This window comes from Zootermopsis nevadensis, unplaced genomic scaffold (assembly GCF_977971745.1).
Source record: "Zootermopsis nevadensis isolate Lab colony 2312 unplaced genomic scaffold, Znev_1.0 Znev_ptg000020l, whole genome shotgun sequence".
Lineage (NCBI taxonomy): Eukaryota > Metazoa > Arthropoda > Insecta > Blattodea > Termopsidae > Zootermopsis > Zootermopsis nevadensis.
The window spans coordinates 3408778-3424057 of NW_028259152.1; the positions used below are offsets into that span (position 1 = coordinate 3408778).

Consider the following 15280-nt stretch of genomic DNA (forward strand, 5'->3'; position numbering starts at 1 on the left):
CCTGGCCACCTCATCCTCCTCGATTTAATCACCCTAACAATTACCGACCACCAATACTTGTACTTCCTGTTACTTCAGTAAAAAAGAGTTTATGTGGACTTGGTTTGCAGGGGTTCAATTAATCATACAGTATAACACTACTCACCAAATTCCTGCACTTACACAAGGACACCTGTTGAAAAAGAACATTGCTTATGTGGTCCTTTACCAGTGGTTTCACTTATATTAAAATAGAAGATGACAAGATGATTGCACTAGATGCATCTAGTGCAGTCATCTTGTCAATTACCTTTTATTTTAATTATGAAATTTGCTCGAACCATTTGACTATATGTATTAATTTCCCTGATGCCACTGATGATGACCTCTTGAGGTCGAAATGCTTATGGCAATAGTGTCCATTATTGAGTTAATAGTTGTTGGTTTGTTCACTCTATATTCTAATACACTACACGGTATGCAAAGTTTTAAGACACAATAGGATGCTTCCCTTAAACATGTAGAAAACAATGTTTAGAATGTTTCATTTCTGTGTACAGCACATCCACACACACATTTTAAAGTTATGGAACAAAATTTTGAACAACACTAAAATTGTACAAGCAGCAAAAAAAGAAGATTATTACATCCTGTTATAAATACAACTTTCCTTTCTTGAATTTCCAAACCCTTGATTTTATGTGGTACCTACCCAATTACAGGTATTGTAACAAAAGAAATAGTAGGATCTACCTAGCAAACTGCTAAAAGCAGACATTGTACATGTAAGCTCCATAGTAATGTTAACTAACATGTTAAACCAAAGAAACTAAAGAATGTGTACACATCAACAAATGTAAATGGGGGAATTCCTGCATGAAGTGGAAACTTAAGGTAATTTTAAATTCAGTCATATTCCACTGCATGTCTAGTTGCTCGCCACACTACATTGCTCATTGCTTTCAACATTTTCCCCATGTTTGGGAGGGTGGTCCAGTATCTTGTCTATGATGCCAAACTCTTTTGCATCAACTGGAGACATGAACTTGTCCCGCTCCATGCTGGATTCTGCAAACACAACACAATCACAATATTACATACAAATATTCTCTCCTACAACTGTAAACATGAGATAAAGTTTATCTTGAGCATGTTTTTTCATAATACAGTGAAATGGCACTAAAGTTAAAATTGCTAATGTAATATTTGCATCAATGCTCTCCCTGTATTCTACTGACTTGTCTACCAATAAATATGAAAGGCCAAGCAAAGTAGAGTTTACACCTCCATTTTGCAATGGGAATTGGTGACATGTCTCAGACATATAAATCATGCATACAAACAAAATTGTTTACACTTTGAAGGACACCAATAACACTGGCAAGGTTTTAAGATGTCTCAGACAGTTCATAAACATTAATTAATTTATGTTTTTTCTTAAAATTAGGCAGACATGTTGGTGTCTTTGCGTAATAGGTATCAGACAAAAATAATAGTAATTAACGGAAGGTAGAGAAAAGCCCACAACCGACAAATATAAGTTCACAAATTATTTGACATATGATCCCAGCTATATGCTTACATCATTTCTGGTTTCAGACAGATTTTTGGCACTTTATTTTTGTTGCACAGTATGTAGACCTACCACAGTATTCTCATTTTCCTTCCATTCAATTTTAATTGCATATGAAAACTAGTATTCAGTATATAATTTAATTTCTTTACCATTACATTATTAATTAGCATATAATTATGCAGGAATGGTAATTTTGATGGTTGGTTCCAAAGTATAGTCAGCCAACTCACTAGACAGGTGTGTGCATGAAATATACTACAGCCATATTACCTGCCTGCTGTTGTTACATATTCAAGTAGACAATTAATGGAATGACCCTTACAATATCATATTTCCACAGACAGCTAGCAGCTGTTCAGATACTAAACTCAACTGATTTTTTTTCACTTAACCAACTTGATGATAGACATCTTCCTTAAAAAGGTATCAGTAACTAAACTGATCAAGAAATTTTCTGCTTTTAAGAAACTTGAGGGTTCATTACATGTTCCAGTTTATTTCAACATTAAGAGAAATCTAACTGGACATGTATCTTTGCAGTTTTATATTCCATACTCATGGTATAGTATAAAGTCTCACAAACCTATCTTGTCAAGTGGTAACCCTGTGTGCTTCACGTACAACCCATTAATCTGCCGCTTCAGCTTGATGATCTCCTCAGCCTGTATCTGGATGTCTGTTGCTTGACCCTATCAACAAAACATGAAACAAAGCTGAAGACATAAAAATTGATCTTTGTAAGGTATTTCTTTTAATAATAGGAAAATAAGAAATGCTTACCTGTTGTAACCTACTTTGTCTGATACATTCATGACAATACATCAAATTATTCAAGTTAACACACATTTATAATTGCCTTCTCTTACAGTAAAAGACTGAAGCTAGCTGTAATTTAGTCAATGACTGCTACAGTGACTGGCTGAAAACAATACTCTTTCCTAAGAAATTCCATAACTAATGGTCTATATCAGTGGTATTCAACCTTTTTTTGTTTGCTTGCCCCCAGATATAATTTCTCTTCAACTCTGTACCCCCAAAGTTGTTGGTGTATAATTCAAGTTATACATAGTATATAATTACCATCTAAAATAAATTAAATAAATTACATTACTGATTATTCAGTGTTTATCATAAAATAATATATATTTTTTTAAAATTTCACATACCCCCCCTAAGATGTCTTCGCGTATCCCCGGGGGTATGCGTACCCCAGGTTGAATACCACTGGTCTATATCAAGACCCCAGTACCATCTGACATACTCAGTACATCAGACATTTGTAGCAATTATCACTGTCCATTGTACTCATACAACACAAGCAACATATTTTTTATCATTATTTTGCTCAGTCAAAAAGTATTCTTTCAAGAAACTGACCAACACTATCAAATAAGATAATAATCAATGATGAGTGCTCACCTGTACACCACCAGATGGCTGGTGAATCATGATGCGTGCATTCGGGAGTGCATGTCTCATTCCAGGGGCACCAGCTGCCAACAACAGACTTGCCATGCTGCATGCCTGACCAACACACCATGTAGCAATGGGAGGAAGAATGTACTGCATTGTGTCATAGATACCCAGTCCTGCTGTGACACTACCTCCAGGGCTGCCAAAACACCATATCATCAGCTCTATCAATTTGCAATTGCCATTCAACCTAAACTGATAGTTGAGTAGTGGGATTAGGTATAGATACCTGCATAAGTGTGCAAGCTTGGAACTTGGTGAGCCAGTGTGAGTGAGGAGAAGGGAGCAGAAGTGATAACCATCAGTTACTATGAGACCTGCAAACATCACCCTTTGATGCCAACTGTAAATGATAATGGTCTGGCCTGATGTATTATGATAAGGTAGTATTTACCTTATCTGAAACAGTATGTAGTGAAAATCAAGTGAAGATTTGCACCAACTACAATAAAAGTGATGCTTATTTACAAACTGAAATTTGGATTAATTCATTAAATATATTTATAAATCAGTGTCATCACGGCTGCAAAAACACTAATTAAATCTAATAGACACTTAACAAAATCCACATGTCAATAGTTTGGCAGCATGCTTAATATATTATTCAATTTTCTTTCTGAACTTTACACATGGCATTTATGAAAATGATAATTTGTTTATTAAATGGCTGATGCATTCAGGTCAATGCTAAAAATGCACCTGCCAATGGCTCTTATGGAGCCCTGTCTTATAAGGTTTATAAAAGACTGTTCAAATCCAGAGAACATTGGTGTTTCAAAGAGTATTTATCTGGCAACACTAATATTTCAACAAAGAAAACAAAAGAATGTATTTGGATGTGTTCTGCAACAAAAACTCCTTAATAAAGGAACTGAACACACAATAAAACCCTCACCAAATGTATAAATTTATCATTTATTTTTACTACAAACTTAAGTTAGCAAACCACTATATGTGAATGAATGACTACAGAAACTATTCAATAGTGTTTTGGGATAAAAAATGTGACAGAGGAGTGCCAAACCACCTGAATATGAACACAAAGAACTGTCAGAAAGTCATGTGTTGTATGTTGCAGTACAACTGGGACAAGGGTAATGACGTCTCTGAAAGGGCTGCAACTTGTGACAAAACCTGAGCACATCACACCATCCCCAAGCAAGCAATCACCCAAGTCAAGAGTTGAGCTTCAGTGACTCTTCTAGAGCATACTGGAGTTATTCATGTTGATTTCCTGCCAAATAGAACTACAGTAACTGCCAACTGTTACTCTTTCCTAAAAAAGAGGTAAATGTACTCAGGAAAGGATTCCTGAGAAAGACAGAGCTCAAAAATGACAGCTCCTGAGTAACTGGAGTACAAGAACTTTGACACACTCTTAAAATTGAAACATACAAGGGTGGTTCAAATATGACCCAGAAGTTTCACTGTTTCTCATAAACAATATAGACTAGGTATCTTTTCTCACAGTCATTTTATGGGATGGGACAAGTGTGTACAATCATAAAGAAACATAAAACAATGCTACTGAGGTTTAGGAAATGCACATCCATTATGGGATATTATTTTCTTAATTTCTAGTACTTAGTCTTCTACACTATATAAACAACTTACCTGTTGATATACATGTGGACAGGCTTCTTGCTGCTTTCTGACTGCAGAAACAACAACTGTGCTACCACAAGTGATGACAGGTCATCTGAGATCTACAAGAATACAATGCATTAATAGTAACTGAAATTATAACAACTCTTGTGTAAAGCCTTAAACAAATTCTTTACAAAATAATTCTAATTACAGTTTTATAGAGGGCAAATGAAATGCCAGAGAAATACAATAATCCAGTATGACACTTGATATGTCACATTTTTGGTTGAAAGTGGAAATTATCTACTGTGGCTGTAAGACCATCTAAAAATGGCCTCCATTTCCATTACAGCATAACATGCAAACTATAATAATTATGGTATTCATGCAGTAAAAATAATACCATGTAATATCTACAAACTAAAGAAGCAGACATAAAACTTCCCAACTTTGTAAGAAAATATACTTCTGTGTAAGCTTAATACTTGTATACAAACCATATCTTTGAAAATGGACATGTCAACATAGCATGTTGTCTCTCAATATAAACAAATTACATATCACTAATTCCACGGAGCACACTTCTTGAGAAGCTAACAGTGTGCTGAGAGAGTCAAGAAAATCACCATCTTTCACAAAACCCATAGGTTTATTACTGTACTCACAAGAGCTTGACATGATACACCATTAAAAACAGATAAAATTAACATTTGACAATTCAAACCGTATTAAAAAAATATCCAACAATGTTGGGATGACTACATACAAAGCAACACCACTACACAATCCACGTCACTGTGTTGGCCTAGGTAATATAACATTAAATGCCATATAACCTAAACAGTTGATACAGCATTGTTAATATAATGTAAGAATCAATGAAGCCAAGCAATTAGTAAATAAAATTCAAACTTTGAAAGTGAATTACTTTTGTTGGCATTTGCAATATTTAGTGGTAACCTACTGTTAGTATGATCTGAAGCTTTCATGGCGACTAGGTATAATGAATTCTTCTTGAGTTACCAGCCATGTCAGGTACTTACCCTGAGGACGAGGACAAAGATGGTTCTCAAAACATTGATGTTTTCTCCATTAAACCACCAGACATGGCTGGTAGCCCGAGAAGAATTGATTAAACCTACTGTTAGACTGAAATGACAAAGATTAGTCATACAGTAATCTGGTTCTATTTAAATTAAGATTCCACAGTGAAAGCAGAATTTAAATAACTCATGATAACAATTATAAAGAATTTCAGGTTTTCATGACAATATGAATTTAGATTGTAGTCTTCTGAGTTGAGATTTCAGGATCACAGTCGCAAGTATGAAGATGACTGTTTCCTGGGAAGTTGAGTTGTGCAGCCGGGTAGAAGTTTACCAAAATTTCAGAGATGCTTGCTGCCTTCATCATCAGGGCAATGAGGGTAATAAGCACCTCTGAAAGAATGGTAAACGTTTATCAGGCTGCAGAGCACAACTTCCCAGAAAACAGTCACTTTCAACTTCCAAGTTATTTGTTGTGTAGTATTTTGGCTGTATGAAATCTTGGCATACAGCCAAAATACTATGTGGTGCAACAACCACAAAGAGCACATTCTGTAACTGTTCTAAAGCTAAATGGTCTGAATAAAATACAAAACATCGCAAGCCAACTCACTGGTCCCATGACACAGATGATGCGTTCCTTAAGCAGACGTGAGTAAATATCATATGCACGTTCTCCTCTTCCTGTCTGTTCAATTACAATTGGAACTAATGGTTGTCTATGTGTCAGACTTGTATGTATTTGCTGCATATGGTGGCTGCAGTGCTACAAACAAAACATGTACTTCAATCCAATAATGTATCTAATGTTACAGCTCCTTATAACAATTTGATGCATGAGTTCTAATACCTGTTATAATTTCATCAGAACTTGTTTATAAATGTTTCTAATTACTTTTACATATTTTGTTATTGATATTCAGCAAAAGGACTGCTACCTTTGAGCTAAGGGATGAGCTCTCCAGCATTCACTACCATCCTAAGGCTACTCAAGTCTAGTCTCACATAATCTAACCTGCTAATTAAAACACCCACAAAAAACATATGAAATTCAAGCACATGGGAATGACACTAACAAGTCAGAATGACATTCATGACAAAATCAAGAGCAGATTCAATTCTGGGAATGCCTACTATCATTCAGCCAAAAATATTCTGTCCTCCCATCTCATATCAAAGTACTATAGGTTAAAATACACAAAAGTGTAATTTTGCCAGTTGTGCTGTGAGGGTGCAAAACTTTGTCTCTGACTTTGAAGGAGAAACATGGATTGAGGGTTTCTGAGAATAGGGTATTGAGGAATATATATGGACCTAAAAGGGGGGAAGACAAATCATGGAGAAAATTGCATTATGATGATATTCAATGCCTGTACTTCTCACCTGATATTATTAGGGTGATTAAATTGGGGAGGATGTTGTGGGTAGGGCATGCAACATGGGTACTGATTGAAGGGCCTGAAGGGAGGATACCACTGAGAAGACCTTGGCATAGGTGGGAGGATGTCATTAAGATGGACCTTAGGGAAGTCAGAATAGATGGAACATATTGGATGCAGCTAGCTCAGGATAGAGTCCAGTGGCGGTTTTTGTGAACACGGTGATGAACCTTCGGGTTCCATAAAGAATGTGGGCAGGCTATTATTTTACAAGCCGGGTAACAATCGACTTTGCAAAGAATATCCTGCACCATAGACAGAGAGAGAGAAATACATACGAAGTTCACATAACCTAACCCGCAGAGCGAAAGTCTTCCTAACATTTTAATATCAACTTGCGTGGTAGAGCACAAAAATGTGAAATACGTTTTATGAACATAGCTACTACCAAAAGTCAAACTGTTCGCCTTCCTGATTTCTCACATTTCATAACAAATTTACAGTACATGTAGGAACTTCAATTTACCTAAGTATATGCAAAATTCGAACAGTGAGTAGTCATGACGAAATAACGTACCAAACGGCTTACATATCTAATTGTTTTTCGCCACATTTCTATTTACACCTGTAAGACCCTCTACAAACTCCACCAGTTTCAGTCACAACGAAAACTGTTTTCAAAGAATCTATGTTCTAAACCATAATCTTCGACCAGGGCATGTCATTTGGGTGGCCGAGCGTTTGAGTAGTGGGGGGGAGATGAAATGGTCCCGGGAACAGGAAGGAGAAAGCTGCAATTCCGAGCATATTTTAAATTTTGAACAAAACAGAATAAATGCCTTTATTGGCTTGAGGTATTTGCGTTGTTGTGATAATAGTTTCCGTGAAGAGTGCTGTTGGTCATGGGTAGCGCTATAGTCCGCAATTCGGTGGCTGTAAACCTAACCTACTAAACGTGTGTATTCGGCTGTTGATTATCATGGAAAATGTGGAGTTTAATTTAAAGTGCTTAAAAACCTTAGATTCCAAGCAGGGCGCTGTAAGGGCGGTCAGATTTAATGGTGAGTTTCACGTCTGCCACATGTTTGATGAGTACAGGAGACGTAGGAAAGGTTTAGAGCTGTATGTGTCTTCTTCATGCTCTAGATTTTCTTCGTCTGAGTTTGTAACTGTGTAGGATTTCGAACGTTAAAGCCCCAGGGAACAACTGTACAATGTGATGACCATGTACACCTGTCACAAATTTTATTGCATTTGCTAGGTGTAACACTATTCAAACGGACACTACCTGACACTGAATTTGGATTTAGCCTGCATGTAAGGGTACCGGCTTTATTGCAATTGGTCACCATGTTCTAAGGTTATACTAAGCTTATAAACAGTTGTGTATACCTAACTAAGTAATGTATAAACAATCAACATCACATAAATTTGATTGCATGAAAAGAATATATGAGACACATGGTTTCAACTGTCAGTTAATTTTATTTTGACTGAAGCAGCCATACATCATGTTGTTGATATGAGCAACTACTCACATACTTCACTTGTTTGTCATAATATGAAGAAATAACTATTATAATGTAGAAAGAGCAGAGAGTATTGTGGATGTGATTACTCTTCCTATACTATGCCATACTACATCAGTGAAGCTCCTACCAGTATACTCAAAGTTCCATCTGTTTTCCAGTCCTTGTTATAAATTTTCTGTACATGTGCAACAAAATGCATAGCACTTTGTGTAAACTATCCCATTCATCAATCCAGCATTTATTTATCATGATGACAGGGAAACAGTCCAGTACACAAAGTAGCAAATAGCCAGAGAAAGTTAATACTGTGTGTTAATTAATAAATTGTATGACTTAACATGTTTTTCATCATTAAGCTTCCCAGTGCTTATTTTTAATATGATTTGGCACACTAACAGCAGTCAGTTAAATGCATTATAATTTGTACAATGTCATATATCTTTGTTGGTATGAGTGATCCCAGATTCAGTGGTAGACTTGGCATTATTTTTATTTTAAAATCTGTAATGTTGGCTAGACTATGAAAAAGCTGAAGTATCCTAATATTAAACCAGTACTGAAAGTTTTGTTTCATTGTGATACTATTTGAGAAGAAGCACAATATGTCATTGATGCTCTCAGATTTACATTACTTGGCATGTTTGACTGCTTTTCTTTTTCATTTCATGATTTTTAAAGTAGAGTGATCATATTGCACCCAGTTTATGTGTTCCAGTTGATGGCTCCTACTGCTTAACATGTGGTGCAGACAAGAAGCTTAAGCTATGGAATCCACATAAAGCACTTCTACTGAAGACATACAGTGGACATGCAGATGAGGTGCTAGATGCATGCAGTTCGTGTGACAACAGGTGCATCTTGTGATTTGACTAGTGTTGTTATTATCTCTTTGAATCAGAATGATGAAGCAAAGTCCATGAGGACTTGCAGGTAGATACTTTGTTTCAAAGAATCTTAACTGTCTCCATATACAGGACTGAGTGTTTCTCTGAAACAGTGGTATCTGTCTGCAAGTCCACATGGCATTACAACCCAGGAAATCAATGTCAATATCTTCACTGCTATGAGTACCTCAAATCTCATAAAGCTTTCTTGCTGCTTCATATTTTCCCTAGTAACTTTCTACAATTACACTTAGCCCATTAAACACACATTTTAAAACAATGTTAAGAGCTATTTATTTATAAACTAAAAAGGTAAAGTTACTTGTGTGTATAGACAACATAGCATAAATGTAGAGATACACTTATCTAGCAAGCTGAATATGCAATTCATAGCTTATTGCTAATTGTCCACCTGCTATTTGCAAGTTTTCATGTATTCTGCTTAGGTCTTATTTTATTTGTTACATGACCTAAGAGATATCTAACACTGAGGATTTACTGTATTATACTATATTTAATCTTACATATGCTGTGCGATTTAAATCTAGTTTTTTATGTGTGTGCACAGAAAGTACAATCATGTTCATGAGAGTTCAGCAGCTTTGGAACCATATGTATGTCCTACCCCATTAGACCTTTTACTCATTAGGAAAATAAGATCAATAACAACATAAAGAGGAAGCAAAAGCATTGGTTCTCTTGTACTAAGTGTGTTTCAGTGACCATGCAGGTTTTGTAGTAAGATCTTCCCTTTATTTTTCACTATCCTCACCATGTACTTCCACTTTCCCTTATTCTTCGTTCGCTTTATCTGCTTTTGGGATAATTATATATTTTATTTTCTAGCAAGTTTTTATTGTTTTTACTTCTCTATATTTTGGTATCAGTTCTGTATAGCTGAAAACAGTAACATTTGTGTGATTCTTGAGAAATAAATTTAATATAATTATTTAATCAGCATTTTATTATGATTTTGTTTCCGTATTGTGTACGTGTTCTGTTCCAGTGAACCATCCACAGTTCATGCCTTGCCATTTTATGTCTGTTTCACTTGTTACAGTTCCTTGGCCATGTGTTTAAAATATATAATATTGTCCATAAAACACAGTTCATGGAACATATACAAAATATAGGCATTATAGACAACATTTCGCATCTTTAAACGTGTTGGTAAGGAATTTTAACAAATGTAATTGATATGTAAACTGTATGGCAGGATATTGACTAACAATTAATTAGTTCAACAGAACTAAAACACATTTGCATTATGGGAAGAATTATTATGCACTTTATTCTTGTGTGAAACAAGACATTTTAGTCAGAAAACAATATATTTGAACAGGTTACATCAAGTATCCATTAGGCAGATTTCTGGTCTGTTAACCACAACTGACAGAAAGAAGTTACATGGGACCTTGTGACTATGCATTATTCACTTTCTGTACCCTGAACAATTGATGCAGCCTCATTAAATAACAAGTGTCTCACCTGTATTTTTCAGTTAATATTACATGTTGTACTTCCATCAAAATCATGACTGTTTTTTACCCCTTTCACTGAATCTTGTAATAATGTAAGGTAACAGTATCTTCCCAATATGGTTATTAACTGTGCCATTCATTTGACATGACAGTCAGATTGTATCATGTGGACAAGACAAGTCGGTGATATTGTGGGATGTAAGCTCGGGTACACCACTGCGCAGATTGCGTGGACATGCTGCACGTATCACTTCTGTGCGGTATAATGAAGAGTCAACAGTAGCTGTGTCAGGCTCACAGGATAACACAATCATGTGCTGGGATGTGCGCAGTCGAAACGTCAGACCTATCCAGGTATGGGATATGATTGGTTGCTTGAAACCACAACATTTGGCTGAAGTAATTTTGAAAATAATTAAAGATTGTTGGGTGAAAATAATGATGAACAAATGACAAAATGAGGATTTAAGAAGAACCTCAGGTTCACAGATGTGGACTTTTTAAATTAGTTGATGATATTGTGTCAAAGAGTAGGGGCTGTGTTTGATGACATAGTAGGATGACTGAATGGCTGGTTTGGGGAGATGTGGAGGAGAGAAGGAGGGAACGGATTGGCATGTTGTTACATACTATCCTTTGAGAGGAAGGTGACTCATTTCTGTGCTTAATTAAACACCACACCATGAAGTCAGCCTTGACATTAGACAGAGGTAAGTGATGAGCTTCATGCTCAGCCACTTTACCTGTGGGAAAGAGTCTCCAATTCACCTTGAATAGGAGGTTGGGTGAGCCCCAGAGTCAGTGTGATATTGAAGATAATCACTGCCTATGCCAGGAATCAAACCTTGGTTGTCTAGTCATAGACTTATTACTGTTACTGTTGAGCCATACCAACAACTGTCTGCATAGTCAGTCACTGGAAACAATTCAAAATAACATGACATTAACTATTCTACAACTTTCCAGTTGCAGTTTGCATGTATGTTGAATAATTCCTTGAGAAAATGACAGTTGCTCATTTTGGTCAAGAAATTCCCTGCCTTGAGCCTGATGATACATGGCAAGATCCCACAAACATCTTTACCTTTTAAATATTAACAAATCAATTATGTATTCTATGTGAATATGTGATACTTTTGAATAAGGATGGGAGCACAAATGGTAGTTATTTAAAGAACTTTCCTGGTAAATGGTACCAGTTGTGATGCTTGGGACTTAGACTAACCAGGGGCTTTCTAACTGTAAGTCACACAAGATGTTTCTCTGGATATTAATGTCAATCCTCCTTCAGTCCTTGCAGTGATCTGCTCAGTATATATGTTCTTATGTCACTGATAGGTGATGCGAGATGCAAAGGATGGTATCACATCTGTTGCGGTAACTGATCATGAGATTGTGACAGGATCACTGGATTGCAAGGTGCGACGTTATGACATCAGAGCAAACAGATTATTCTCCGACTTCATAGGAGGTATTAACACATTGAAGAAATGTTTTTGTAATCTAGTAGCCTGTTCACATTAGTCTCCCATCCCACATTAGTATTTGTCTGTATAGGGAACCACCATTAGTGCATTGTTATGAAAACAAAGAAGTGAACTGTTGAACCATGTTTCTACATCCTGCTGGGCCATTATAATATCTAATACACCCTCAGTTGTATTTTGTTATGGAATGTAAATTTTATGAGGTAGGATTGGACCTACACTTACATGATCTGAGACTAGAGAACAATTAAAGCAGAAATGAAAGTAAACAAATTGAAATAAGAAGCCACCAAAACATGTAATGTACAAGTTAATATTTTAGAACTGATTTGAATTGTATGAACATTACATGGTGGAAATAAAGAGTCTCCAGTGATGTGAAGTGGGTGTCAAATTAGTGGTTGTGCACATTTTTTGCCACATAAAACACTTTTACCCTTCATGAATTTTTACAGCATACTGGAACATACAGCTGTTCCAGTTTTGGGCCACAGTGGTCCCACAACCTCTGATAGCTTTCACATGCTTCTGGGACATATTGGCAACAGTTCTGTTCTCTGCTGTAGTTTTGTATGATGTACTGATAGATGAATATCAAAATCTCTCCATTTTAAACCTTGGAGACCTTACATTTTCGTACTGTGTGACATACAAATATTTTCTATTCTAACATAAAATATCATATTTCGAGTGTTTATTTTACTGAAAGATTTGTTAACATGTACTTAAATTCAAGGTTATTTGGCTTCCTTTTGTTTTAACAAGTTTTATGCTTTGTATTCATAAAATTATTACTTATAATGTAAAACTACAGATTAATTATGCTAATAAAATGAGAAGGCATAAATACAAAGATAGAAATCACCTTAATATATTACCCTTCAGATCCTTAATATGTGCTGTATCAAGGGAGTATATCAATTGTTATGTGGATGGCATATTTCAGATGCAGTGACATATGTGAGTATAACACGTGATGGACAGTGTCTGGTTGTGAGCAGTGCCGACAACATGGTGCGGCTGCTGGACAAAGCAAGTGGAGACTTGCTGGGAGAGTGAGTTATATTGATAAAGCAAGAAATTTTCTGTTACTGGAAGTGGGGCCAGTTGAAATATGCTGATAATATTAATTTTATTACAAACAATATAACTACTGTACAGGTTGACTTTGTTTTTATCAAATTCTTCATACCTGTTTCTACGTTTTGTATATGGATTAAACTGACAAGACTGCTCAGAAAATGTTAGTGGTTTAAGTACATTTTAAAAATGTTACACAGGAGAATAAATTGACATGTTAGTACAGTTGCATTTAAATGTACAGAGGTCAGATATGAGTGGAAATTTATATGCTTACAGTACCCAGTAGGCATTCTGATACAGCTGATTCAGAAATGATATACCTACACCTGCCTGTCTGAATTGGCAGATAATCCCCCCCCCCCCCTTCCCATGAGTGGTTGTTTATTTGGTAGAAAAATAAATATCTAAATTCACTTTTACGTTGGTTTTGCTTAAGACAAGACTTTTGAGTCCTTTTAAGAAATGATAAAATTAATTTGTATAAGTGAAAATGTTTTGTTTGATATTAATTTATAAATTTATTTAGTCTGAGTGTTACTTTTTGATACAGATATTCTGGACACCACACGGGTGACTTCTGCATGGAGAGTTGTGTGGACAACCGAGATCACCACGTTTTATCTGGCTCTATAGATGGAGACATTTGGTGCTGGGACCTGGTGCAGGGGACAGTCACTGCAAGACTGACACATGATAAGGGACACATTGTGCACTCACTGAGTTCACACCCCTCTCAGCTATTCCTGGTGTCTGCATCCCGTGGCAGTGTCAAGTTGTGGGGCATGCCAGATGAGGAACTTTAATTTGTCGTCACTGTATTCAAATTCCACAGTACAAAATGGGATGTTTTTGTTTTACTCAGGAAACTAAGGCTTTGCTCTTCTTAGTCTAACTGAAGATATTTTTCAGGTGTACTTCATGAATTGAACAATGTAAGATTTATGGCAGGGTAGGAGTTAACATATGCCCAATTGATTTTCATTCATTTACAGTTATTATATTAACAATGACTGATGAACATCTTCATGCATTGTTTGTCTACTGTGTACTAAGATGAGTTATCATCAGATGGACCCCAAATATCTCAAATATATATGTCACTTCCAAAGGTAGTGATTATATATTATCAAATGTTCAATTGTTATGCTTCTTATTGTTGTGTCATGTCTTTAAGTATTGCTGTCTGATAATCCCTTTGACATTATTTTCTTAGTGAACTAGCCATTCAGATATTGCACCAGTTAGATGTCTGGGTACCTACTGTGAAAGGAAAATGTAAATATCATGTGCACTTAGACTAACTAACTAGATGGCTTACTATTTACCCTATAAATAAGTACACATAATAATAATAATTCACAGATTCTTATGTTATATAACAATTCTACATAAAAATAAATAACTAATTAAATGGCTTACAGAACCCGAAGGTTCATCACCGAATTCACCAATGCCCTCCACCGGACCGTCCTGGGCCAACAAAATCCAGTCTCCTTCAACTCCTATCTCCCATAGATCCCTCCTGAGATTATCCTCCCATCTATGTCTAGGTCTCCCCAGCGGTCTCTTCCCAACTAATACCCGGTGCACACCTCTTGCCCCACCCATCTCATTCTTCTTGACTAAATTAATCACCCTGACAGTAGTCGGGGAGGAGTATAAATTTTTAAGTTCATCATTACACAGTTTTCTCCATACCCCATCATCCTCTCTCCTAGGCCCAAATACCCTCCTTAACACCCTATTTTAAAACACCTGCAATCTATGTTCCTA

The 15280-nt window shown here is 36.0% G+C and overlaps 2 protein-coding genes and 1 long non-coding RNA gene across 5 annotated transcripts; 2 read left to right on the forward strand and 1 right to left on the reverse strand.

The window, feature by feature from the left end:
- Positions 1-416: 416 nt before the first annotated feature.
- ClpP (Caseinolytic protease proteolytic subunit) lies at positions 417-7763 on the reverse strand. Of its 3 annotated transcripts, none has more exons than XM_022057906.2 (6): positions 7618-7763; positions 6275-6427; positions 4643-4734; positions 2975-3167; positions 2139-2244; positions 417-1047 (listed from the first exon to the last, which is right to left on the reverse strand). In XM_022057906.2, the coding sequence occupies exons 1-6, from the start codon at positions 7651-7653 to the stop codon at positions 908-910; spliced, it is 720 nt and encodes a 239-aa protein (XP_021913598.1). In that variant the 5' UTR covers positions 7654-7763; the 3' UTR covers positions 417-907. The 3 variants fall into 3 exon arrangements, with proteins under 3 accessions (XP_021913598.1, XP_021913601.1, XP_021913602.1); XM_022057909.2 differs by having other exon boundaries at positions 7630-7761; XM_022057910.2 differs by having other exon boundaries at positions 7567-7715.
- Positions 3165-5539, forward strand: LOC147873262 (uncharacterized). Its single transcript, XR_015535991.1, has 2 exons — positions 3165-3411; positions 4107-5539. It is a non-coding gene; the product is annotated as an uncharacterized LOC147873262 (long non-coding RNA).
- Positions 7764-14930, forward strand: LOC110826848 (WD repeat domain-containing protein 83). The gene is made up of 6 exons (XM_022057903.2): positions 7764-8101; positions 9288-9423; positions 11090-11291; positions 12276-12408; positions 13371-13479; positions 14058-14930. The coding sequence occupies exons 1-6, from the start codon at positions 8020-8022 to the stop codon at positions 14308-14310; spliced, it is 915 nt and encodes a 304-aa protein (XP_021913595.1). The 5' UTR covers positions 7764-8019; the 3' UTR covers positions 14311-14930.
- The last annotated feature ends 350 nt before the right edge of the window (positions 14931-15280 follow it).

Coding starts and splice junctions, on each gene's coding strand:
- ClpP (XM_022057906.2), bottom strand. CDS start 7,653: ATGTGGCGAAAAACAATTAGATATGTAAGCCGTTTG. Junction 4,735..6,274: donor TCATCTGTGTCATGGGACCA/GTGAGTTGGCTT, acceptor GTATTCTTGTAG/ATCTCAGATGACCTGTCATC. Junction 1,048..2,138: donor GTTACCACTTGACAAGATAG/GTTTGTGAGACT, acceptor TTGTGTTTGCAG/AATCCAGCATGGAGCGGGAC.
- LOC110826848 (XM_022057903.2), top strand. CDS start 8,020: ATGGAAAATGTGGAGTTTAATTTAAAGTGCTTAAAAACCTTAGATTCC. Junction 8,102..9,287: donor AAGGGCGGTCAGATTTAATG/GTGAGTTTCACG, acceptor TATGTGTTCCAG/TTGATGGCTCCTACTGCTTA. Junction 12,409..13,370: donor ATTCTCCGACTTCATAGGAG/GTATTAACACAT, acceptor GGCATATTTCAG/ATGCAGTGACATATGTGAGT.